We start from the raw sequence: 24,926 nt of genomic DNA on the forward strand, positions 1-24,926 counted from the left end.
GAAGGATCAGCTTAGTTTATTTGTCACTTAGCTTGTTCAATTAGTCCGCACAACATTCTGTCTCTATTTTTCTTCTTCTAATATTGATTTAATATTAGTTATTTTTTAAAATTTAAATTAAAAATATTCTAATATTAGTTAAATAAAATAATTATAATTAAAATTGAAATAGCTTTAACTAATATTTAAATAATTTTAATTAACAGTTTGAAACAATTTCAGTTAAAACTATTCTTGGTGGCGCTTTTTTTTTTTATTGCCAAAGACATACTATTTGTAATGGTTCTTCAATCTTCAGGTATCAAGATCCGCTATTAATAACGGGTCGGATCTGTTATTTCGCCCCATTCTACCTACCCATCACAAATCGTTGTGAGTTTATGTACCGCCCTAAACCAGAAAAGGTACAGGCGGCGGCGGAAGCGACGACGATTACCACCGCCACCACTACCACGGCGAAGGGGAGAGACATTTTCTTCCTCTAGTTGGTGAATCCCACCGCGTCGGTCAGAATTATGAGAGCTGTCCGGTGCTCTCCCCGGCGCCTCTCTTCGTGGCGTCCAAGCTGCATTCACGCCTCCAGATTCCTCCTATCCTCCCCTGCCTCCCTGTCACCTCCCTCTCATAATGCTTCCGAGGAATCAACAGCTCAAGATCCAGAGGATACCTCGGATCCCCTCCCCTCTCCATCCTCTGAAGCAGTGATCGAGTTCCTTCTCAGCAATCAGCACAAGCCCAACGACGCCCTCAAGTTCTTCAAACGGTCTCGGATTCAGGATGGCATGGATGGAGATTTGCGCAAAGTCGATTCCTTATGCATCATGCTCCACATCCTCGCCAGCGCCGGGAAGGTAGCAAGTGCTCAGAATTTGATGAAAAATTCGATCCAATCTGGTTCTGTTCCACGTCCCAGCATTCTGGTCCATCGGCTGATCGAGATGGCAAGTAAGTGCGGCTCTAATTCTAGTTCTTTCGATCATCTCTTGACTTTCTACACAAGAACTGGAAAGGTAGAAGAAGCCGTTGAAGCTTTCAAGAGTATGGTCGAGAATGACATCTTTCCTTGTGTCGAATCTAGGAATGGTTTATTGCTCTCGATGCTCAGATCAGGTTCCTATAGCACAGCTCTAGAGCTTTTTGAGGAGATGAGGGATAAAGGAATGAATTATGACAAGTTTACACTTGACATTGTCATGAATGTCTGCTTGAAAACAGGGAAATCAGAGGATGCCGAGGCGTACTTTAGAGAAGCTGTTGATAAGGGACAGGTGCAGCCTGATGCGGTTTCTTATCATACATTGATTCAGTCATCCTCCAAGAAGCCCGATGCCAAGAAAGCTTGTGATTTTTTGAGTGAGATGAAGAATGCTGGGTTGGTTCCTTCTGCTTTCATTTATAATGTCGTTATTGGAGCTTGTATTAAGCAAGGTGACCTTGAAAAGGCATTGAGTTTGAAGGATGAGATGCTTGGTTGTGGTCTTGTGATGAATTTAGTTCTCGCAACTAGTCTGATGAAAGGTTACTGTGTAAAGGGCGACCTTAATAATGCTTTGGATTTGCTGGCTAAAGTCCGCGACCAAGGTATTGAGCCAAACAATGTTACATACTGTGTTCTGATTGATGGCTGTTTTAAACATGGAAACGCAGAAAAGGCAATTGAACTTTACCACCAAATGAAGGAGATGAGCTTGGTGCCGAATGCATTTACTTTGAATTCAGTCCTAAAGTGTCTGTTGAAGTCTAACAACTGGACAGAGGCATATGGTGTGTTTGAGGAGGGAGTTTCATCTGGTGTGGCTAATGTTTTCACCTATAACTGTCTTATTCATTGGCTTTGCCGTGTTGGGAGGCTAAAGGAAGCTTTCAGATTGTTTAATAAGATGGTGGAGACTGGATTAGAACCCAGTGAAGTTTCTTACAACAACTTGATATTCGGCCATTGTGTCAAGGGAGATTTGGATTCAGCAGTCAACTTGTACACTCAGATGTCTGAGAAGGGTATAAAACCAAATGTGATCACTTATACGAATTTAGTGACATGCCATGTGAAGAAAAATAACTTGGACAAAGCTCTTCAACTTGTCAATGAAATGCGCAACATGGGTGTTGCTTGTAATGATTATACATACAACAGCATTGTGAACGGTCTTTGCAAAACTGGACATGTTTCTGTAGCGAAAGACATGTTGCAGAAGTTTTTGGAGGACGGTTTTATCCCCGGTGCTATGACATACAATAGCATGATTGATGGCTTTGTAAAGCAGGGCATGATGAGCATGGCACTTTCAACATATCGAGAAATGACTAGTTGTGGCATCTCCCCCAATGCCATTACTTACACCAGTTTGATTGACGGGTATTGTAGAAGTAATTCTGTTGATCTTACTCTCAAATTGTGGAACAATTTAAGAAGGAAAGATTTTCCATTGGACATTGCTGTGTATAATATTCTTGTTGGTTATTTGTGCAAGGAAGGGAAGATGGAAGTCGCTTTGTATCTTTTTAATGATCTAGATAAAGCTGGTTTAGCACCTGATTCATCGATATACAATAGCCTTATCTCTGGCTATAAGTATCAAGGTAACATGGAAGCTGCTTTTCAGTTGCATAGAAAAATGGTTAGAGATAGAATTCCTTGTGATACTGCAACCTACACTAATCTTATAGATGGATCATTGAAAGTTGGAAAAACAGCCCTAGCTTCTGAATTTTACTCCATGATGCTACAGGACCAAAATGTACCAGATGATGTCACATTCACTGCATTGATACATGGCCTCTGCAACAATGGTGATGTGGAAGGTGCTCACAGAATGTTACATGAAATGGACAGAGTGGATGTACAACCTAATGTCGGCTTATACAACAAATTGATTAATGGGTATTTTAGAGAGGGCAAGTTCGAAGAAGCTTTTCGTTTGCACGATGAGATGCTCGACAGAGGTCTTGTACCCAATGATACAACATATGACATTCTAGCAAATCACAAGCTTTGAGGGATTAATTCATTCAAATGCAATTAATTAAGAATGTCCAAGACCCCTGGATGGCAGTAATTGTCCTGAGGCAGCTTAATGTTCATCTTCGAAGGGTGCCTCGAGAGATTCTCTTGCTGTTTCCAGGGCTATTCTCTGCTGAATGAAGGATGTCTTCAAGGATTCTCTTCCTATTCGCAATGTTATTTTCTGCTTGTGAAAATGTAGGTAATGATATTGAAGCACTTAAGATGCACCATAACGGTGATTATATTATTTTCAAACTTCTTACTTGATTGGATTAATAGGCTTTAAGAATCAACTTCTACCTATATTATCTAGTTTAGATCATAATGCTTCAATTTTAAATATTCGCTTGTGTTTAAATGGAGAGATCATGTGTTAATGCACTGGTTTGTTTGCCCTTCCTTGGATTATAAATTTATATGATCAGTTTTTGACTTGCAGGCTAGATTTGACCCTTTGTAGATGGCTAATTATGTCTTGATGGAGAACTCTGTAAACCCAAGAGTTCCAGCTAATAACAGTGAACAAGATGAAAAGGAGATGAAGTTGATAGAATTGTTGCAGATTTATGCTTGGAAGATTGTATACAACAAACCCTCTTGAGAGAAGTTATCCACCGAGACAGCCCCCCCTGTTGGTAATGATTTCACTTCCTGAAATAAAATATGTTTAGCAGTTTGGCTGAAAGTATTTATTTTGTTTTCGACTTTCCTTGTTGAGTTTATCCAATAAGCTTTGGCGAATTGGATACTCGAGAGTTGAAACTCAATTTCGATGGACAGAAACTGAAGGGATTGACTGAATACCAGAGTGAAGGAAAAGAATGGAAGGTCATTCCTATTCCAGGAAAAGAAAGTAGTTTCTTACTAAGGCAGAGGAAAAGGTTGCGAGAAAGGAAATTTATTACCCTGGAAAAAAAAGAATGTTTATAGAAAAAAACGCAGGAAAAAGATTTTTTATATTATTTATTTATTTGTTAATGAAATTTTGCAGAAGATTCACACTTATTGGCATTGTTCATCCTCAAAAACTTATCGGTTCCCTTTTCTACTTTTCGACTCAACCAATGGGGTTTCATATGGACAAACATGGATTAGGAATCCTTCCTTGCCGAGACTTTATTTTACTCAACTCAACCAATGTGGATCAATACAAACTCACATAGGTTGGGAATCCTTCCTCGGTTGGTGGTCGAGGAAGTATTGGAGTTGTGTACTATGGTGGGGGTATCAATGCTACAGAGAACCCTAAACATGTTTAGTTGTGCTTGACTTGTAGAACTTTGAACTTCTTTCCATCATTAATAACATAACAAGTTCTACACATTGGAGCAAATCCAATAATGCAAACCCACAATCAATATTCATTACATCACATAAGATCCGGATGTTACAAAATAATGTGGAAGTCCATCATATAACGAGATAATATCCAACACTCCGATGCTGGACGATGGGATCGTGCCTGAGAATTGGTTGTTATGCAGATCTATCTGGACGATCGAAGCCATATCTTTGATCTGTGGAGGAATCTGACCCGAGAACTGGTTGTCGGAAATAAAGAGCTGGTTTAGGGACTTGGCAGCACCGATCTGGAGCCAATCGAACCTTCAAATTGGTTGCCGGCGAGATTAATCATGTTTAAGTTTAGCAAGCTCCAGAGACCCAAGGGAACCTCACCGGAGAGTGAGTTGTTACTGACCCTGAACCTAAGCAGAGAAGAGCAATAAGCATAACCGGCGGCGATCTCCCTGGTGAACTTGTTCTCCATCATCAGAAGCCTCTTCATGGTCCCTTTCCTGCACATATCTGTCGGGATTGGCCCTGTAAAGGAGTTACTCGACACGTTGATGAAGTTGAACTTCGTCCAACTTCCAAGCTTCGCCGGCAACTTCCCAATGAACCTGTTTGAGTACAACGTGAGGTTGGTGAGTAATCGGAAGTCCCCAAATTCCAGCGGTACCTCACCGGAGAAATTGTTATCGAACAATTGTAGAGAGATGAGGTTCGTCAAGCTCCGGATCTCCAATAGGCTGCCCTCCAAATTGTTCATCGACGCATCGAATAAGGCCAACTTTGTGAGGTTCCCGAACCCATTCGGGATATGTCCGCTGAGCGAATTGTTGTAAAGCTCGAGTTGCCACTGATTGGAGAGCTTGGAGATCTCGGGGAGTCACGCCAGTGAGGAAGCGGTCGGCTATCTCGATGTTGATGAGCTTTGTCAGGTTACCTATCGCCGGCGGAATTTGTCCATGGATGTTACAATTAGAGAGGTAGAGCCAATTGAGTTTGGTCAAATTCAGCACCACATCAGGGAAAGGATTAGGATCGAACGAGTTATCCCCGACGCTGAGTACCTCCAACTCAGTCAGCCCGGCGAGGGAGCTCCACGGGAAGGCACCGGTGAAATAATAACTAGTAAAGTTGATCTGAAGCTCGACTAGAGTGGTCATTTCGGGAACTACACCTCTGAGAGAGCCGAAGGCGAGGTCAAGCCGGCGGAGGCTGGTGCAGCTGTGAAGGGCATCGGGGATGTCATCAGAGAGCTCATTAGACCCCGGGGAGAGCGGGATGAGCGAAGGAAGCCAACAAACAATATCAAAACGGATTTCTCCAGATATTCCGATGTCGGTGAGGTCGATTTCAGAAACAGAGTCATCAGAATCACACGTGATACCGGCGCTGCAATGTGGGTTGTTTGTTGTCCATGATTAGGCGGTCGCGTTTGCTGTCTTGAAGGTGAATTTCAACTGGAGGAGGATTCGCCGAACCTCCATTGGAGTTGCCTCCCTGATAACGGTGAGACATAGTGAGAGGAGGAAGCATATTAGCCCCCAGGGTGTACCATAGACAGTGGGCGCATAATAGTGTAATGGTCAGGAATCGATTTTCAGGAATTGACGATCTAGGATTTATTCCACCATGCGCCTGACGCCTGTGTACCTACATGTATCTTTCTCCATATTCGTGGGACCAATACTAGGGGACCGTTAATGTAGCAGATCTACATTTTAAGAGGAGGAAGCATATCGTCACACCCCGAGGGTAAGATTATCCGGATAAAATTAGACAACACCTATCCTTTAACAATGACAATTGAAACCTAGATATATAAGTCACTCGGCTATATAAGAATAATATTTATAGCTCACACAGCTGAAATAAAAACACAACCACACAAGATAATATATATAGCCCACACGGTACAACACAATTGACTGCGAGCCAATTCGGCTTGATACAACAAGTATACAACCAAATAAAATGACATCACAAGTCCAAAAATCTATACAGAGGATACATATTACAAGTATAAGAACAAAACCAACAATGCGAGAAGAAACAATAATGAAAGAAACCGCTCGATGTGACATAGGACTGGCGGATAGGATCTCTAGGCGACTTCATAAATCCTCTACCTATTTCCTAGCGAAAGAAAAACTAGTTCAAGAGGTGGTAAGTGCTAATGACTCAACAAGTAATAGATAGATAGTGCATGAACATAATATATATCTAGAGATTCAAAGGTATACAGTCTTATAGGAAAGAATAATATGAAATACAGTGATATCATAATAATATTCATATCCGAACCTATATACTAAGCTAGTAATAGAAAATTAGGAGTAGTGAGGATCTGTAATAGTACTGCTCATAACTACAAGGGTAACATGTGAGGTATATACATACTATCAATAAGTAAGGCAATGTCGAAGCAATGTAACAAGTATATAACTCAACATATACAAGCATATCATGGTCATATGGATACAATGAAAAAACAGCATAAGTAAATATAATATCATAAGCGTATGCAAGGCATGGTCACTCCCGCCCACCCCTCTGTACCGCGACCCCTGTATGATCAGGATGTCAGAATAATGACAACTGCACAACACTCTAATTATCACTACTCTCGAGTGACCGAATGGACAATTTGCGTAGTAGTTGACTAGCTACATAGCAATGAGGTCTCTGCTACTCGCAACTCCATCTACCACTACCCATGAGTGATCAACTGGGAGCACGACAGGACGAGCGGTACGTACTCCAGGTACCACTACCCATGAGTGACCGAGTGTGCAGCTTTGGCCAATGACTCTCTCAACCACAAAGGAGAATTTGTCGCCGACATGCATGTAATGATATGATGAGGAAGATACAATAGTCATCACATATATAAATAGCAATCAACTATGCTACAATAAAACTAGCATTCTCAATAAGGTACATGGATAAACAACAATCAAGTCCCCTCGGATGGGTCTAGTGGCTAGCACATGAGGTGCTGCCACAATGAGGTCTGGGGTTCGAATATCGGCAAAGCCGAGGTAAATACCTCCCTTATGTGCTAGTCACTATTCCAAATGCTAGTAGCCGCCTATGATTTACCTCCTCCGTGTTAGCCTTGAGACGGATTGGCGGGGGCGCTGGAGGCGAACGTATTCGTCTTTTGCCACAATGGATAAACAACAATCAAAGTCAGTAAACATGGTATCTAGTATCTGCTAAATATCATGAGTGACAACGAGAGATTGTATTGATATGGATCCGATCATCTCAAAGATCAAGCAAGTAAGTATCGAGCTCAGAAAAATATGACTAGAGTTAAGGTAAATACAATAACTATTTGAATATTTAGCTCATGCACTAAAATCAAAATATTAAAGAAGAAAGGTAAAAGGTACCCGCCTTAAATGTAGATTGTCCACAACTATTTCCATGTCGAGATGTGTCTCCGACTAGTATCCTGCAACACAGAATACATAGTACTGCTAAGTTCTATCATAAGCCAAATAATTAATCCTAATCCAATTAGGAATTCATATTTTGATTTCATTTAATGATCCAACACTTCCTTCACAGCTAATCTCCTTATGAATTAATCTAATTTAATTAGTTAACCCTTCTTGTTAACATAATTTAATTATCCAACAAGACATGAACCAGCAATTCAACTAATCCATTATCTCTTATTACCATGATTGATTATCCTACCAATAAGAATCAATCCACTTACTTAATAATCAACACATCATGAATCCAACCCACATAATGTTGGATCAAAACGCGCTAGGGGGGTGAATAGTACTCGTGGCTTTCACTTTCGTTTAGGAAAACTATCGAGTAAATGCAGCGAAAATTAAAAGAAAGCAGCGCAAGAAAGACACACCAAGTACACAGGTTGGTTTTACTTGGTTCGGAGCCTAGGGTGACTCATACTCCAAGGCTCAGGCTCGTTGAACGTTTACTTTGGGCAATTCACTATCAGTTCAGAAATCTTACAAAAGAATATAACAATTTAGAATGCTATAAAGAAATTATACCGACTACAAAGGAATCGTAAAACAGAAGCTTCAGTTCGTCGGAATGTTGTTACGGCTTTGCCGGATCGTCTCGTTAGCAGTGTGTTGAAGAAGGATTGCCAAAACTGTGATATTCCTTGCTGCTGCTCGAGGCCTCCTTATAAAGGCTATTGAGGGCGCCTTCAATCCCCTTGAGGGCGCCTCCATCACTGGTGAATTCGCAGCGCGGATAAGCTCCGAAGAAGTCTTCGTCTATCCACTTGAGGGCGCCTTCAACATCCTGTAGGGCACCTCCAAGATTGTCCGAGCCACCTCAACTCTCCATGAGGGCGCCTCCAGCTTCGCTGCATAGTCTTCTCAGCCTTTGCACCCGAGGTGCCTCCAAGCTCGATGGAGGGCGCCTCGGGTACTGTTCATTTGAGGTAAACTGTGCTATTTTGTTCCTGCAAGATACGTTAGTCCCAAACTACCAAGCATATCCTGCAACACAAAGTTAGTATATAATACTAAGTCAAACATAAATATTTTGACAGTCATCGGACTGTCCCGTTCTGACTTCGGATTTTCGACCGGAAACCTTAGGTCAAACCGATGCCTAATGTTCCCTTTTCCAGGGAATGCGTTCTCACCTACTTCACACAGGAGAGTATACCTGTTGCCAGTTCGATCTTCCAGATCGACTGGGCTTTTGGTCAACGCCCGAGTCTTCAGGTCTTTCCACTGGACATCCACTTCACGACCCACCCAGACTTTCCACCCGATCCGTGACACCGGGATTTTCACCTAGAGTTTTCGACTCTAGGACTTTTGCCCAAAGACCTCGACCCGCCAAGGCTTTCCGCTTAGGGTTACCACCCCCTAGGACCTAGGGTTACCACCCCTAGGGTTTTCTGCCTACCTAACCGCAGCTAGGACTTTTTCCTAAGATATCTTAAGACTTTTCCTGCAAACTCATTCAAACACATTATATCACAAATAACCTTAACTTTGAATCCTTTGCCATTATCAAAACTTAGGTTCGATCATCGGATGCTTTCCGCACTAACACATAATTCATCTAATAACTTAGTTAACTCTAACCAACAAATCCGCAAATTTAGTCTTAGCAATAACTTCAACCTGAATTAGATTTAATATATGAATCAACTCTAAAACTTACCCAAACTCAAGTGGGTTGTTGGTGGTTCATGATCGAAGAGTAATTTTTGGCTAAAAAGATGGCCGGAGCTATGGATTGCCCACGAAACCGTGACGGCAAGAGCTATAATGGATGATTCAACAACTACAAATATTCCAAACAAATTCACATGATCTTAATTACTCCAAAACCATCACAAATCTCAATTGATCTCATCAATCAGATATAAAGATCAAACCGATTTAGCCTAACATAAATCCTAATTCTCACCTAGTCCTACAGTGGTTGGTGGTGGATCATGACCAACGACAGTGGCTCACAATGTCCCACAATCGATCACGGTGTCTTGTTCATGGCCTAAGCAAATGAGAGGTGACAGTGGACGAGTGGCTCAACACACTCGGAGGAGGCTACGACACACCAGAAAATCAGTACCCTTACTCAGGGCCGGGGGTAGATCATGGCGTCGGATCGCAGTGGGTGATGTCGAGCATGCTGGGTTATTTCGGAGTTAGAGGGGGAGAGGTGAATAGCTTCTCGCGCTTTGTCGATGATGATGTGCAACGGATAAGACTTGACTCAAAAGTTTCCCAGTGCTAACAAGAGGATTTACTTGGTATCCACCTCAAGAAGAGGTGACTAATCCAATGATCTAGCTCTCACTCACTCATCCACTATCAAACACTCCTTCTTGGAAATAATCCAGAAGCATAGAATTCTCATACAAACTCACACACACATAAATACAAGAAGGAAGAAATGAGAAGCTAATACAAATGGAATCTTACAAGATTACTCAATGAAATCCTAGCTTTCTCTTCTTCTTCCTTGAATATACCTCTTAAAATGCTTGGAAGTGCAACAACACTCCTCTCCGAGCCTTCAAGAACTGGCGTGTGTCGATGAGCTTGGTGGAGAAGATAACCTGTGAGTTCTGTTGAGAGTAGTGCACGCGAACGCCTTTTATCGGGCTGATAACGGTTGGTTTTTCAAGCTTAATCGACTAAGCCTTCCTAATCGATTATTATAATCGACTAGGAAGCTTTCTGTTCGTGCGAGAACAAGCCGTAAGCGATCAAGTTGCCCTGCTTAATCACTTACCAAACTCTCTGCGCATTCACGAAATCCAGGCGTAATCAATTGCTGTAATTAATTAAGCATTCGTAATCGATTGACCTAATCGATTACGAACCTCTCTATGCACTTCTCGAAAACTGCTTAATCGATTACCTTAATTGATTAAGCTTCGGTAATCGACTAACCTAGTCGATACCAAGCCCTAACTTCCAAACCGAAGTCTAGGGTTCCTTTAGCCAACATCCGATCAACCGTGACCTGTTGTGACTTCTCATTGCCTAGCATCCGGTCAACTTTGACATGCTGGGACTTTTTCATCAAGTGTCCAGTCAATCCTTTGACCCACTTGGACTTTTCTCTTTGTGCCAAGTATCCGACCAAATCTTTGATCTACTTGTACTTCTCTCCTTGTGGCAAGAATCCGGTCAAACCTTTGGCTTACTTGGACTTCCGATCGCTAGATGTCTGGTCAACTTTAACCCACCTGGATTTCCACTGCCTGACTTTACTCACCAGGATTTTCCTTCTTCCTAGCTTCACTTACTAGCGCTTTCCAACTGCCTGGCTTCACTCACCAGGATTTTTCTACTGTCAAGTTTTACTCACTGGGGCTTTTCACCTGACTTCACTCACCAGGATTTTCCTTTTGCCTAGATTCACTCACTAGGGTTTTCCAACTGCTTAGCTTCATTCACTAAAACTTTTACCCGATTTCACTCATCAGGATTTTCCTTTTGCCAACCTTTTCGTTGACCTTTCCCTTGCCTAACCTCCAGTTAGGACTTTCTAGTCAAGTATCGAGTCAACCTTGACCTACTTGACTCTTGTTCACATTAACCTAGTCAAGCCTTGACTAATCTTTCCGAACGGACAATTACACTTACAATCTCCATATATTGTCAAACATTAAAACTCAAACAAGACTCAAGCTTGAGCCAACTCAAGCTTAGTCAAACTGGTCAACCTTGACGTAGGGAAATTGCACTAACAATCTTCTCCTTTTTGATGTTTGACAATAGATTTAAGTTAGGCTAATAATCTCATAACCTCAACTTCTTCTTCATGCTAAAGCATGAATGAGAGTTTCCTTCATTCTCCCATTTCCAAGAGGGTAGCCTCCTCCTTTGGGTAATGAAAGTTTCCTAACTTAAATCATACATTCTCCTCGTTTGGCACACATCAAAAACTCTCCCTCGAAGAGTTTCCTATATATTGTTCACAACCTCATTTGTTGTTCACAATATCACAATGAAGGTCCCATACCCTTCATTGTGCCCAAATGCTCATCCTAGAGCATACATAATAATGAAGATTTAAAGCCTTTCATTATTTTGTTAAAAAAAAAACATATCATGTCTTTAAGGAGTAGCTCTCTCTTAAAACATACTCTAAACTTCTGTCATTGCATCAATAATGACTTGGTGTTCCTAAACATTTAGGAAAGTCAAAATTTGAAGTTTTGAGGTTCAAAGATTCAACTTTGAAACTAAACCTCATCCTAAACTCTATCTTAGTCTTCTTTAACCAATCCTTTCTTATTTCAACAATAAAACTACCCTTGAATGCTTATCTAAGCACTTCCTAGGGTTAGGAGACTTTCCGTGAGCACAGTGGCTCACGAAATCGATTGCAGCAATCGATTAAGGAGTTTAATCGATCACAACAATCGATTAACACTTGGGAGTCGATTGAATCTCAACTTCAATCGATTACGGTTGGTCTTCAGTCGATTAGGATGTGGTAATCGACTAGCCTGGTCGATTATCATTTTTGATTTTTGAAAACGATTTCAATCGAATTTCAGAAATGCCCTAAAAATTTTACAAAATTCTAAAAATCGTAAAAATTTATATAGACATTATTTAAGGCATATACTATCATAGAAAAATAGTTTTATAAGAAAATATATCTTATTTTCAAAGATTTGACACAAAGTTAGAAACTTTTGAAAACTTCAATGTTTTTCCAAGTTTGTGTTTAACTATACAATGATGATTCCCATTAAAAGATAACATTCACCAATATTTTCCTAAAGCATTTTGAAATGATTTTCAAAATCAATTTCCAACCATGTTCTTTGGGCTAAATGCACATGACTTTTACATTAGCTTTCCCAATGATTGGATAACACATAACTATGTGTTTTGATGAAATTAAAACTCAAAAGATGTACTAAATCAACATCTTGAGTTTTGTTCATCATCCTAACATCTCACTTGTATCTAATGTACACTAAAACACATACAAGTCAACTTATAGTTCTTGTGAGATGTAAATATTAGTTTTGCCCTAATCTAAGGGATTATACATATCTGTCTAGATATTGTAAAATTTGATCATCCACTTAGGATGTCACTTGTTGATAAATACCATTGTTCTTAATTACAGGGAATCAAAAGTAATGCATGATGATTCTATTGGGGATCTTACGGTCGACTGGAAGGGGGGTTGAATGGACGGCGCCCCCAAATCGATAGCTCTTCCTACACTTGTTAGCTTGCGCAGCGGAATACAAGCAAATACAAAGTAAAGACAATAAAGAAAAGCACAAACAACTAATAAGCTCGTTTACATGGTTCGGAGATAACTTGCTCCTAGTCCACGGCTATCCTTGAGGTGGACGATCCCTATCCGTCGGTGGATTAGCCCCGGATAAACTCTTGGCTACTCAAGCAACTCCTTGTGGGTGGAGAAACCTCACCACAACACTCACAAGTACTTGAGAACTAGTAGACTACTAATTAGACTTTAACCAAGTCCAATTTCATCAACCTTAACCAAGCTTTCAAGGCTTGGTTATATAGGCTACGGGTTGGAAAACCCCACCTATCAGTCGACTATAAAAACCATCAGTCGACTGCCTTTTGTGGATTTGACCGTTACATCCCAACGGCTCGATGCCAGTCGACTGGTAAAAGTACCAGTCAACTGCTCCATACTGGCCGAGCTAACAGAAGCATTCTGTTCGCTCCCAATCGATTGATGAAACTATCAGTCGACTGGTACCCAAGTACAATCTCTCAATACTCGGACCCTCACCCTTATGACTCACTTGACTCTTCGTTGTTGCTTTGACCTTTTGCCTTCAAGTCTACTTCATTTGGCTCTAGTCCCTCGGATGCACCCAAGCTCGCGGCTCGTCCCAATGTCATCTTTCGTGTATGCCTCGAAGTCGCTTCCCTCGGTCCTTGTCCTTGCTGCCTTGTCCATGGTCCCTCGGATGCTCTATCTTTTATCGGACCTAAAGCCATCAACCTGTGTCATATGTGTATCCTGCAATCCTGTACACTCATATACATATATCAACTACAAGGGTGAATCTAATTTAAACTCTTTGCCCAAACACCAAAACACATGGTCGCACGAACCATAGGGATTGTTCTAACAATTTCCCCCTTTTTGATATTTGATAATACGTTTAAGTTAGGGAAAACATAATAGCAAAACAATATGCTAAAAACAATGGACTTACGATGCCAAGGCTACACACTTAGACTTACACCGCCGAATGGACTTACGTTGCCAAGGCTATACACTTGGACTTACACCGCTGAACACACTTGGACTTACACCGTTGAATGGACTTACGTTGCCAAGGCTACACACTTGGACTTACACCGCTGAACACACTTGGACTTACACCGTTGAATGGACTTACGTTGCTAAGACTATACACTTGGACTTACATCGCCAAATGAACTTACGTTGCCAAGACTACACACTTGGACTTACATCGTCGAATGGACTTATGTTGTCAAGACTATACACATGGACTTACACTGCCAAAACAAAAACAATGCAACATACATTGGAACCTATCACAAGGCTCCCCCTACACCTATGCTCCCCATTGAGCTAGGAATTTTCCACAGGGCTATTTAAGAACCTATCATAAGGCTCTCCCTACACCTAAGCTCCCGAGCTAGGGTTTTCACCACTGCAAAGGTATTTTCAGGTTTTCCCAACTAAACCTTACTTCTCCCCTTTTGCCTAACATTAAAAAGCTCTAACAATCTCCCAATTGTTGAAACTTATCATCCAAATTGACCATAAACTCATGTATTTATCCCCCTATGATCTCATACACATATACGAGCTGATTCGGTCAAAATCCAGTGTTGAAAATAGTTTCAGGCTGGTATCAGTCGTGCCAAAATCACCAGTCAACTGCTCCTATCGAATTCAACACACAGAACCATTCTGTGTTCGAAATACACTGTTACCAGTCGACTGACACACTATTTTAAGCCCAACAACATTCTGAACCCAACTTCAGAAATGGGCCAAAAATTCCACAGACATCCAAAAATCCCCAATTTTATGGAGAGCTTTATTTTACCCATGTCTACTTGGGAAAAATACATTCAAAAATGTATCTATCACCAATCCCAAGATTGACACAAAATCCAAAACTAGCTAAATGGTTCAATTGAACCTTGACCTAAAGTCCTAGTTTTGACTTTCTCTTGATGTATTTGCCTATACTAACCCACAATGCATCCCTAGCATTGGTTTATATGACATCTATACATCAAAAATCAATTATCATGCAATATGACCCCAATGTCATATTTTCAAGCATGAAACATAACTCAATTGTGCCCAAATCCCTAGGTTTGAGGCCCAAGTTCGTTTCCAAACCACTTGACACATTCCATGACCTAATCCAGACTCCCAAGTAAAACATGTTGGAGCAATCCCAATGGTCCGTGCGACCATGTGTTTTGGTGTTTGGGCAAAGGGTTTAAGTTAGGTCCACCCTTATATTTGATATGTGTATGTGAGTGTGCAGGTATGCAGGATACACATGTGACTCAAGTTGATGGCTTCGGGTCCGGTGAAAGATGGAGCATCCGAGGGATCGTGGACAAGGCAGCGAGTACAAGGGCCGAGGGAAGCGACTTCGAGGCATACGTGAAGCATGGCATTGGGGACGAGCCGCGGGCTTGAATGCATCCGAGGGACGAGAGCCAAAGGAAGTAGGCTTGAAGGCAAGAGGTCAAGGCTGCAAAAAAGCGTCAAGTGAGTCATAAGGATGAGGGTACGAGAGATTGTATTCGGAGTAAAATCCTAGTTTCAGGGTTTTACTATAGCGTTAATGCAGCATTACTGTAGTAGTACTGTAGCGTTACTGTAGCAATCGACTGCATGTTTTAGCAGTCGATTGGTGCAGTCGACTGGGGCAGTCGACTGGGAGCGAACAGAATGTTTCTGTTCATTCGGTCAGTGTGGAGCAGTCGACTGTTAGTTTTAGCAGTCGACTGGTATCGAGCCGTTGGGATGTAACGGTCGAATTTCCACAGAGGGCAGTCGACTGCATGTTTTGGCAGTCGACTGGTAGGCGGAGTTTTCAACCCGCGCCCTATATAACCAAGGCTTGGAAGCTTAGTTATCTCTGACTAAATTGGACTTGGTTAAAGTCTAATTAGTAGTCTTTTGTGCTCAAGAGATCTTTGTGTGCCAAGAGGTCTTGGTTAGAGTTGTGGTGAGGTTTCGCCACCCACAAGGAGGTTGGGCTAGCCGGAGTTTGCCGGGGATTAATCCACCGACGGATTGAGGGATCGTCCACTTTACGGACACGCCGTGAAGTAGGAGCAAGTTATCTCCGAACTACGTAAACGAACGTGTTAGCGGTTTGCTTTCTTGTTCTTTCCTTTAGTCTTTAGCTTGTTTGTTTTATTTGTATTATTCCGCTGCGTAAGCTAACATAGTGTAGGAAGCAATCGATTTGGGGGTGTCGTCTATCTAACCCCCCTTCAAGTCGGCCACCGATCCCCTACAAAATAAATTTGAAATCCATTAGCCATGGGTCCCAAATTGACTCTTTGAGTCCCCCCTGGAGCTCTTAGCCTTAGCACCTCCTTAGGTGACTAATCCACAATGACTAGGCCACATTGATGCACCTCCAGTGACACTTGGCCTACAAATCTAACTTTCTTAACCTTGGACACCTTGTCCTTGGTTAGCTTTTCCTTAGAAGATTTTCTTATCTTCTTGACCTTGGACACAACATCTTTGCCATAATCATATGCAACCCTAGCATATTTCTTCTTGGCCTTGGATGACTCTCCCTTGCCATGGTCATTTGCTACCCTAGCATATGATCTCTCCTTAGCCTTGAAGGGACTAGATCGGTATCCTAAACCTGATCTATCATTGTTGGGTCTTTGGCTATCCAACACCATACCTAATTCCTTAGATCTAACATTGAATCTCTTAAGGAATTTTTCTAAATTTTCAAGCTTTTCCTTCAAAGCTTGATTTTCCTTTTTTAGGTTCCTAAACCTAGAGTTGACTTGTCTACATTGGACATTCCTAGACCTACCTATCTTTCTAGGCATATGTCTCCCCTTCTTGGGATTTTTACCTAGGTTCTCTATTACTTTCTTCTCTTAGGTAAAGAGAATCTAACATGTTTAGGTTTATCATGCATAAATTTCTTAGGGTTTTGATCTATATTAACCATATTCCTATCATGATATTTAAATCCAAAATTATGCATGGGCATACTATGATTAACAAAATCATTTCTCCTAGCATGCATGGGAAAATAAGAATTTAAATTTAAATTTGAATTACACTTCAAATTAGGGTATACCTCCCTTACCCTTGAAGCTCCCCCTCGACTTGAGCTGCTCTTCTTCTTCTCCCATCTCTTTAGATGCCCCAACTTTTTAATCTCTCTCTTCTTAGGGCATTTGGTGTGGTAGTGACCCTTCTACCCATATGTGAAGTATATGATGTGCATTCTCCTCTTTTTGGCCTCATCATTCCTATAACCCATGTTAGCATTTAAATTAACTTGAATGAGTTTAGGATTTACCTTCTTCTTACCCATGGGACATCTACTCTTGTAATGTCCCTTTTTATTGTACCCGAAACAAATGATGTGGTCTCTTAATTTAACTTCGATGGAGGTGCTCACTAGGTTGACTTCCAAGACTTCTTCTTCACTTGTCTTGGATTCTTTTTCAACCCTTGAGGATGTTGATGATGCTTCCTCATCCTCCTTCTCCTCCTTCTCCTGCTCTTCTTGAGTTATTAAACTCATCTCCTTGGGCTCTTTTCTTCCCATTAAACCTTCTTTTATCTTACTCCACAAATCATGAGCATTCTCATATTCACCTACATGACTTATCACATCATTAGGTTAAAATATCAATCAAAATAGATATTACCTTTGAATTTACCTGTGATCGTGTGATTTGCTCCTCTGTCCAATATCGTGGTCAGAGTTTCTTCCCTTTCTTTTCCTTCAGGATGTCGAACGGCTCCTTGACTACCATCATGGTGTCCCAATCCGTGTCGAAGAAGACCTCCATCTTCATCATCCAATAGGTGATGTCCCATAAGCTTCTACCTTCAAACTTTGGCGGTTCAATCAAGCCGGTCATCTTCTTAGCTTCCTCGGCGATTAGTCTGATGGAGAGTAGTCTCGCTCTGATACTACTTGTTGGGGATCTTGCGGCCGGCTAGAAGGGGGGTTGAATGGATGGTACCCCCAAATCAATAGCTCTTTCTACACTTGTTAGCTTGCGCAACGAAATACAAGCAAATACAAAGTAAAGACAATAAAGAAAAGCACAAACTGCTAACAAGCTCGTTTACGTGGTTCAGAGATAACTTGCTCCTACTCCACGACTATCCTTGAGGTGGATGATCCCTATCCATCGGTGGATTAGTCCCCCGACAAACTCTGACTACTCAAGAAACTCTCTATGGGTGGAGAAAGCTCACCACAACACTCACAAGCACTTAAGAACTGGTAGACTACTAATTAGACTTTAACCAAGTCCAATTTTGTGAACCTTAACCAAGCTTCCAAAGCTTAGTTATATAGGCCACGGGTTGGAAAACCCCGCCTATCAGTCGACTGCAAAAATCATCAGTCGACTGCCCTCTGTGGAGATTCGACCGTTACATCCTAACGGCTCGATACCAGTCGACTGGTAAAAGTACCAGTCGACTACTCCACACTGGCCGAGTGAACAGAAACATTCTGTTCGCTCCCAATCGATTGCCTAGTCGACTACACCAGTCAACTGATGAAACCACCAGTCGGCTGGTACCCAAATACAATCTCTCAGCACTTGGACCCTCACCCTTATGACTCACTTGACTCTTCGTTGCTGCTTTGACCTCTTGCCTTCAAACCTACTTCCTTTGGATCTCATCCCTCGGATGCACCCAAGCCTACGACTCGTCCCAATGTCATCCTTCGCGTATGCCTCGAAGTCACTTCCTTGACTCTTGTCCTTGTTGCCTTATCCACGGTCCCTCGGATGCTCCATCCTTCACTGGACCCGAAGCCATCAGCCTGAATCATATGTGTATCTTGTAAACCTGCACACTCATATACACATATCAAATACAAGGGTGAACCTAACTTAAACCCTTTGCCCAAACACCAAAATACATGGTCGCATGGACCATCAGAATTGCTCCAACAAATTCATGGCATACATCAAAATGAATATTTTTAAAAGAAAACTTACTATAACTAGGTAATTATGTATAACATGACATGATATTTTTATATTTTATTTTTTATAATAAATATGAATACAAAATATGATGTCATGGCATGTGATGACCAAGCAATTATGACAATTTAGCATAAGTAAATATATATAGATTTTCTATCTAAGTTTCTCTAAAAATTTACTAACTTAAGATTAATCCTATATTGCTATATTTTCCTTCTAAGAAAATGTCAAAACTCAACTTGACATTTCTTTTGCCTTTTGTAGGATCGTAGACGTGCTAGAGAGGGAGGAGGGAGGGGAGGGTGTGAATAACACTCGTGGCTAATTCGTTTGTTTCGGAAAACTCAAAGTAACGCAATGGAATAAAGATAAATAACAAAGGCAATCGCTAACACGATTTCTTTTACTTGGTTCGGAGTCTGTGACGACTCCTACTTGGGCAATCACTATAGATTCGGAAATTGAGTACATGTATAAATATGAAGCTTACAAGTATTACTCAAAATTAAACTTGTTACCGACGACTTGGAGAAATAGAACTTCTAACTTGATCGCCGTCGGAGTGACGTCTAGACGTTTTCAGAGTGCGCACAAGAGCTCAAGTTATTCTTTAAGAATTGTTGTCGAAGCAGCTGGTCGAGCCCTTCTTTTATAGCTGAGCTTGATCTGATCTAGATCCACTGATCTTGGGATCAGTCTTTGACTCGTCACTGATCGATCAATCGATCCCCTAGTTCGGTCGACCGATCCTGCCAGGATCAGCCCCGCTTCCCGTACAAATTCTGCCGCTTCGGATAAGCCTTCATTCGGTCGATCAATCCCGCCATTTGGTCGACCAATCAACCGATGATCTCTGCCCTGATCAACCCGGCCTGATCCAATCGTCACTTATCCTTGGTTCGGTCGACCGATCCCGAGGTTCGGTCGACCGATCCCCTCGCCCAACCCGTTCCACTCGCTAGAACTCTGATCTTGCTGCTTGGAGGTTCGGTTGACCGATCTTTGTCGATTCTAACCCTGCATAAAGTGTTAGTCTCCTGTAAAATAGAGTTAGCACATAGAAGATAATATGTAAATAAAAGTTTTGACAGCCTTCGGACTGTCCGGTTATGACTTCGGATTTCCTTTGGAAACCCTAGGTCGAACCGACGCCTACTGTTCCCTCACAGGAGAACGCATCCTCACCTACTCGTCTCAGGAGAGTTTATCTGTTGCCAGATCGGTCCTCCAGATTGACTGGACTTTTCACCTAGGGTTACCACCCCCTAGGGTTTTCCATAGCTTAGGGTTACCATCCCCTAGGGTTTTCCACCCGCCTAACCGCAGCTAGGACTTTTTCTTAAGTTTTGAAACGTTCTTGGCTTTTTCCAAAAAAAAAAAAACTTAGGTAAATTTTAGCTTTGAAAATAATTACTTTGATAAACACTTAGTTTAATTTAGTAATGCTTTGAAAATGCTTAGTTTTTTCAACAAAGACTTAGCTAAACTTTGAAAATAATTATTTTGTCAAGTACTTAGCTTTCAAAAGAAGTTGATAAAAACTTAGCTTTAAAAAGACTTTAATAAACACTTAGCTTTATAAAGATTTTGAAAAAAAAAACTTAGTTAAAAGTACTATTTTTTTTTTTTGATAAAAGCTTAGTTTAAAAGATTTGATAAAAAGTGAGTTAAGTGCTTAGTTTTTTAAAAAGACTTTTATAAAAGCTTAGCTTCTAAAAAGATTTTGATAAAAACTTTAGCTTTAAAAATATTTTGATAAAATCTTAGATTGAAAAATATTTTGATAAAAACTTAACTTTAAAAATATTTTCTTATAAAAATAATTTAGTAAATACTTAGTTTCTGTCTTTTCAAAAATAAAAAATTGAACTTCCTCTTTCAGAAATATTTTGAACTTTTTGAAAAGTTTAACTTTGAAAAACAATGCTTTAATAAAATAAAAATAAAAATTAATGTCTTAAACTTCTTTGCACTCCCCCTTAATTAATGGCAAAAAAAAATTTAGGGTCCTAAAGTCCAAGCATGTAAATCAAAAATATAAAAATTATTATTTATTTTCCTGATTTTCCATCTCACCCATTCTAGGTTATCAAACATGTTTAGCTTATAAGTGTGTGTGAGACGGAGTTAAGTTAGGTTGATCTTATCTTTAACTTTGAAAAATATTTATGATATAGAGGTATATTTCAAAAATAATTTAAGTTAAATTTGGATTTTAAAAATACTGAACTTGGGATTTTAAAATATAAGTTTGAATTTGAAAACATTTATGTTTGAGTAATTAAATTTTAAAACTTTTTGAACAATATTAAAAATAACTATGATTAAGATTTTGAAAATTAACTTACTTAAAAATAATTAACTTTATTAAGGATTGAAATTATATTTTGAAAATAATTATAATTTAATTATGATTTGAAAGTAATTAACATTTTGAAATTAATTATGATTTAAAAATAATTATAATAATTAGATTATTAAAATAACTTAGTTTAATTGAATTAATTTTTAGTTAACTTAATTGAGTTTAATTAATTTGGGTTAGGTTAACTACTTTATATTTTAAACATAGATCCATCTCACCCTTTTCTAGATTCTCAATCAGGAAACCTTAATAGTTTTGTGAGATGATTAATTTAATCTTTAATTTAAATTTCAATCTAAGGATTGATTAGCATTTTGAGTTACATTAAGGTTTAACAGTTAATCAATTAAATATCTATTTCAATAATTGACTTCCAGGCTGTGGCGAAGTACTAGGCCTTCTTGGGTATGAAATTATCCACCACTTCTAGACAAAGCCTTTTAAAGAAATTGAATATTTAATTTCCTTTATGAAAATCCTAGGTTTAACTAGTCAAGTGTCAATCAAGCCTAGGTTCTTATCTACCCTAGTCTAAGTATATATAATGAAAAAGCAGTAAAACATACATCAAACAATTTTATCTAATAAGGATGATCTTTCTATTGGCTCCCCCTAGATCATAGCTTCGATAGGGTCTATCAAGGTAATGAATATGATATTTGGGAATCCAATATTGACCAAGTTCAACTTGATTAGTTAGGTTAGAATTGGAGACCCATGTTTGGACTAATTTTCTATTTGTTCTGTTGACCAGAGATAAGTATGATTTGAATTTGTATTTAGTCTTATATCCAAGTCCAAATCGATTGTATACGACCTTTTATTTTCCAAGAATCAGATCAAGATTCTTGGAACCCAAGGTGAACTGTTCCAATGTTCCCTTAAGTTCCTTGACTTGATCTTTTAGACTGAAATTTTCTTTCTCAAGTTGTTGAACCTGAGTTGAAGTTCTAGTTTGAATAGGTTTGGTCAAGGAGCTTGGGCTAGTCACTTCCTTAAGGGCTGTTACCTCTTTTTGGAGTGACTTGACTTGGATATTTGACTTAGCTAATTTGCGCATTAACTAGTTAATTAAATTATACAGTTTATCTACTTGAGAAGATCTTACAGCGGTGTTTGTCCCTTTGAAAATAGATACGGATCCATGGCTTCTCTCAGATTCGGTTTCTGATTCGCTCTCAGTTTCGGACTCGGACTCAGTTTCGACAACGTACGCTTGTACCGGTAGAGCAAGGAAGCTTGTTTGCTTGTGTTCTTCTTCGTCTAACTGTTCCGATGACTCATCCCATGTTGCCTTCAACGCCTTCCTTTTTTCGTGCTTCTGGTTTGGACAGTTAGGTTTGTAGTGTCCCTTCTAGTTGCAGCTATAGCAGATAACTCCAGACTTGGTCTTCGAGTTCGATTGAGTCACCTTCGTCTTCTTTAGTGCTTTCTGAACTAATTTAACTAGTTTAGTGGTGATTTTGTCTTCAAGGTCTGATTCGTCTTTGGATTCAGGTTCAGTTCGGCACTTAATTTTTGATTCTCTCGTTCTGCTTGTACATGCAATCAAAGCAATACCTTTCTCACCCGGCAATGCATTAGTTTGCTTGTGTAATTCAAATTCTGAAAATAATTCATCTAATCTAATTGTTGAGAGATCCTTGGATACCTTGTAAGCATCTACCATTGATGTCCACAATGTATTCCTCGGAAAAACGTTTAGTGCGTACCTTGTGACGTCACGGTTCTCCACCTTTTGTCCGATTACGTGGAGTCCATTAGGAAGATCTTGTATGCGAGCATGAAGCTGGCTCGTTGACTCACCTTCCTGTATTTTTATATTATATAATTTATTTAATATTAATTCTCTTTTACTTAACTTCGTGTCATAAGTGCCCTCGTGTAGCTCGATCAATATTTCCCACAACTCCTTTGCACTGTTGAAGGGACCAACCCGGTTTAGCTCTTCTTTGGTTAGACCACATTGAAGAGTTTGTGTTGATTTTGTATCGACTTCAATTTTCTTGCGAGTTGGTGCATCCCATTTGTTGTAGGGGGCAAGTGCTCCGGTGTTGTCGACTGGTAGGGAGAAGCCCGTTTAAATGATAATTCATATCTCTACCTCTGTCTTCAGATAATACTCCATTATGCCCTTCCAGTAGCCGAAGTCTTCACTGGAGAAAAGAGGCAGACGAGCTGTGCTGTAGCCTTCTTGGCGGGCCATTAAAATAAGAATCTCGCACACAACAAAAATAATAACAAATGTTCCAAGACTTGGTCTTGGATTAGTAGTATAGGATAAAAATAAAAATGACAATTCACTAATTTCAAGAAAAAAATAAAATATTAAAAATATTAATAAAATATTATTATAAATTTTGGTAATTTTGATATTTTGTTAATATTAACTAATGGCGAAAAGATGAGAATGACTTTTTAAAAATAGTTTGTTTTAAGAAAGGTGACTTAAAAGGTGATATTCTGCTCTGCTGTTGGCTACGAAATTGCTTTTCTCCTTCTTCGTCTAGAGGTACTCTTCTTTCTTTACGCCTTATTGATCTTTTGGAACTATAAAACCGTACTTAATTATTAAAAAAATTTCAAAATTAGTTTTTAGGAACACCTCCATTCGGCGTTTCCAGTGCGCGAATTCCCCCTCGAATTTTGGTGGGATGAGGCTTGGTTCGGTCATTGATTTCTTTACTTTGGTCGATAATTAGTCCTTTTGAAGCGACCTCACTCTGATACCAATTGTCGGTCCTTTGGTGGCCGGCTAGAGGGGGGTAAATAGCCCTGAAAAATAAACGAATACCCTTTCTTAAACTTCGGACTAAGTTAGGCAAAATACTTGTAAAAAAATAGAAAAGAAATGAATAAAATAAAGATAGGGGCAAGAAAGATTTACTTGGTTTGTAATTAGAGGATTGCTAATCCAAGACAAATAAAGCTCACTAAGGTCTCCTTCTTCCAATGGTGGAGTAGCCTCTTATAACATTAAAAGCGTAAAAAGTAGAGAACAAAAACTAGAAGTGTAAGCATAGAAGCTGTTACAAGTGTTGTTCTAACTACAGAAATCAGGATTGCATTTATAGGCCTGATCCGGGCGCCTAGAAGGGTTTAGGGTGCCTGAGTGTGGATAAAGAGAATCTCATATGCACAGTTGTTTGTGGAATTACTTCACCATGTGGATCAAGAGAATCCCAAATAATTTGAGAAGGATCCACAAGAGGATCCGAATGTGGATCCAATAGAGAATCCTGAAGCTGGTCTACTTGAGATTTCCCTAATTGAGTCTAGGATGAAGAGATAGTGTTGATCGCTACACTAGTGTTTGTCCTAGTGGTAGTGGTGTTAGCTTATCTAGCTTATTAGAGTGTTTGTTGTTATTGTTACTATTGTTATGTACGAACAGTATTAGCCCATTAAGTTTAATAAAATTATGTAGTAGAAACTATTGTTACGTACGAACAGTGCTACTTTATGAAAAATTATGTTATATATTAACCGACTAGAAAAGGGAATATTATGTGTTAACAGTCTTAAAAGAATGATTAGTTTATTTAAATGATGA

At 39.8% G+C, this 24,926-nt stretch overlaps 2 protein-coding genes across 6 annotated transcripts; one reads left to right on the plus strand and one right to left on the minus strand.

Annotated features, from left to right (window-relative positions):
* The first annotated feature begins 367 nt into the window (after positions 1-367).
* Positions 368-4,015, plus strand: LOC122052612 (pentatricopeptide repeat-containing protein At3g54980, mitochondrial-like). Of its 5 annotated transcripts, none has more exons than XM_042614220.1 (3): positions 368-3,199; positions 3,444-3,639; positions 3,723-4,015. In XM_042614220.1, the coding sequence occupies exon 1, from the start codon at positions 516-518 to the stop codon at positions 2,994-2,996; it is 2,481 nt and encodes an 826-aa protein (XP_042470154.1). In that variant the 5' UTR covers positions 368-515; the 3' UTR covers positions 2,997-3,199; positions 3,444-3,639; positions 3,723-4,015. The 5 variants fall into 5 exon arrangements, with proteins under 5 accessions (XP_042470154.1, XP_042470155.1, XP_042470153.1 ...); XM_042614221.1 differs by having other exon boundaries at positions 3,785-4,015; XM_042614219.1 differs by having other exon boundaries at positions 368-3,203; positions 3,444-4,015.
* On the minus strand, positions 3,072-23,579 carry LOC122050728 (receptor-like protein kinase 7). The gene is made up of 5 exons (XM_042611612.1): positions 23,478-23,579; positions 23,086-23,183; positions 5,143-5,683; positions 4,704-5,039; positions 3,072-3,185 (listed from the first exon to the last, which is right to left on the minus strand). The coding sequence occupies exons 1-5, from the start codon at positions 23,577-23,579 to the stop codon at positions 3,072-3,074; spliced, it is 1,191 nt and encodes a 396-aa protein (XP_042467546.1).
* Positions 23,580-24,926: the final 1,347 nt, after the last annotated feature.

The sequence above is a fragment of the Zingiber officinale genome, chromosome 3A (assembly GCF_018446385.1).
Source record: "Zingiber officinale cultivar Zhangliang chromosome 3A, Zo_v1.1, whole genome shotgun sequence".
Lineage (NCBI taxonomy): Eukaryota > Viridiplantae > Streptophyta > Magnoliopsida > Zingiberales > Zingiberaceae > Zingiber > Zingiber officinale.

Excerpts from the sequence above, each read along its gene's own strand:
- LOC122050728 (XM_042611612.1), bottom strand. The coding sequence starts at position 23,579 with ATGGCCCGCCAAGAAGGCTACAGCACAGCTCGTCTGCCTCTTTTCTCC. Across the intron at positions 23,184-23,477 it reads AGTATTATCTGAAGACAGAG|GAAGGTGAGTCAACGAGCCA; the intron begins GTAGAGATATGA and ends ATAAAAATACAG. Across the intron at positions 5,040-5,142 it reads TCCAAGCTCTCCAATCAGTG|GGCAGCCTATTGGAGATCCG; the intron begins GCAACTCGAGCT and ends AACAATTTGGAG.
- LOC122052612 (XM_042614219.1), top strand. The coding sequence starts at position 516 with ATGAGAGCTGTCCGGTGCTCTCCCCGGCGCCTCTCTTCGTGGCGTCCA.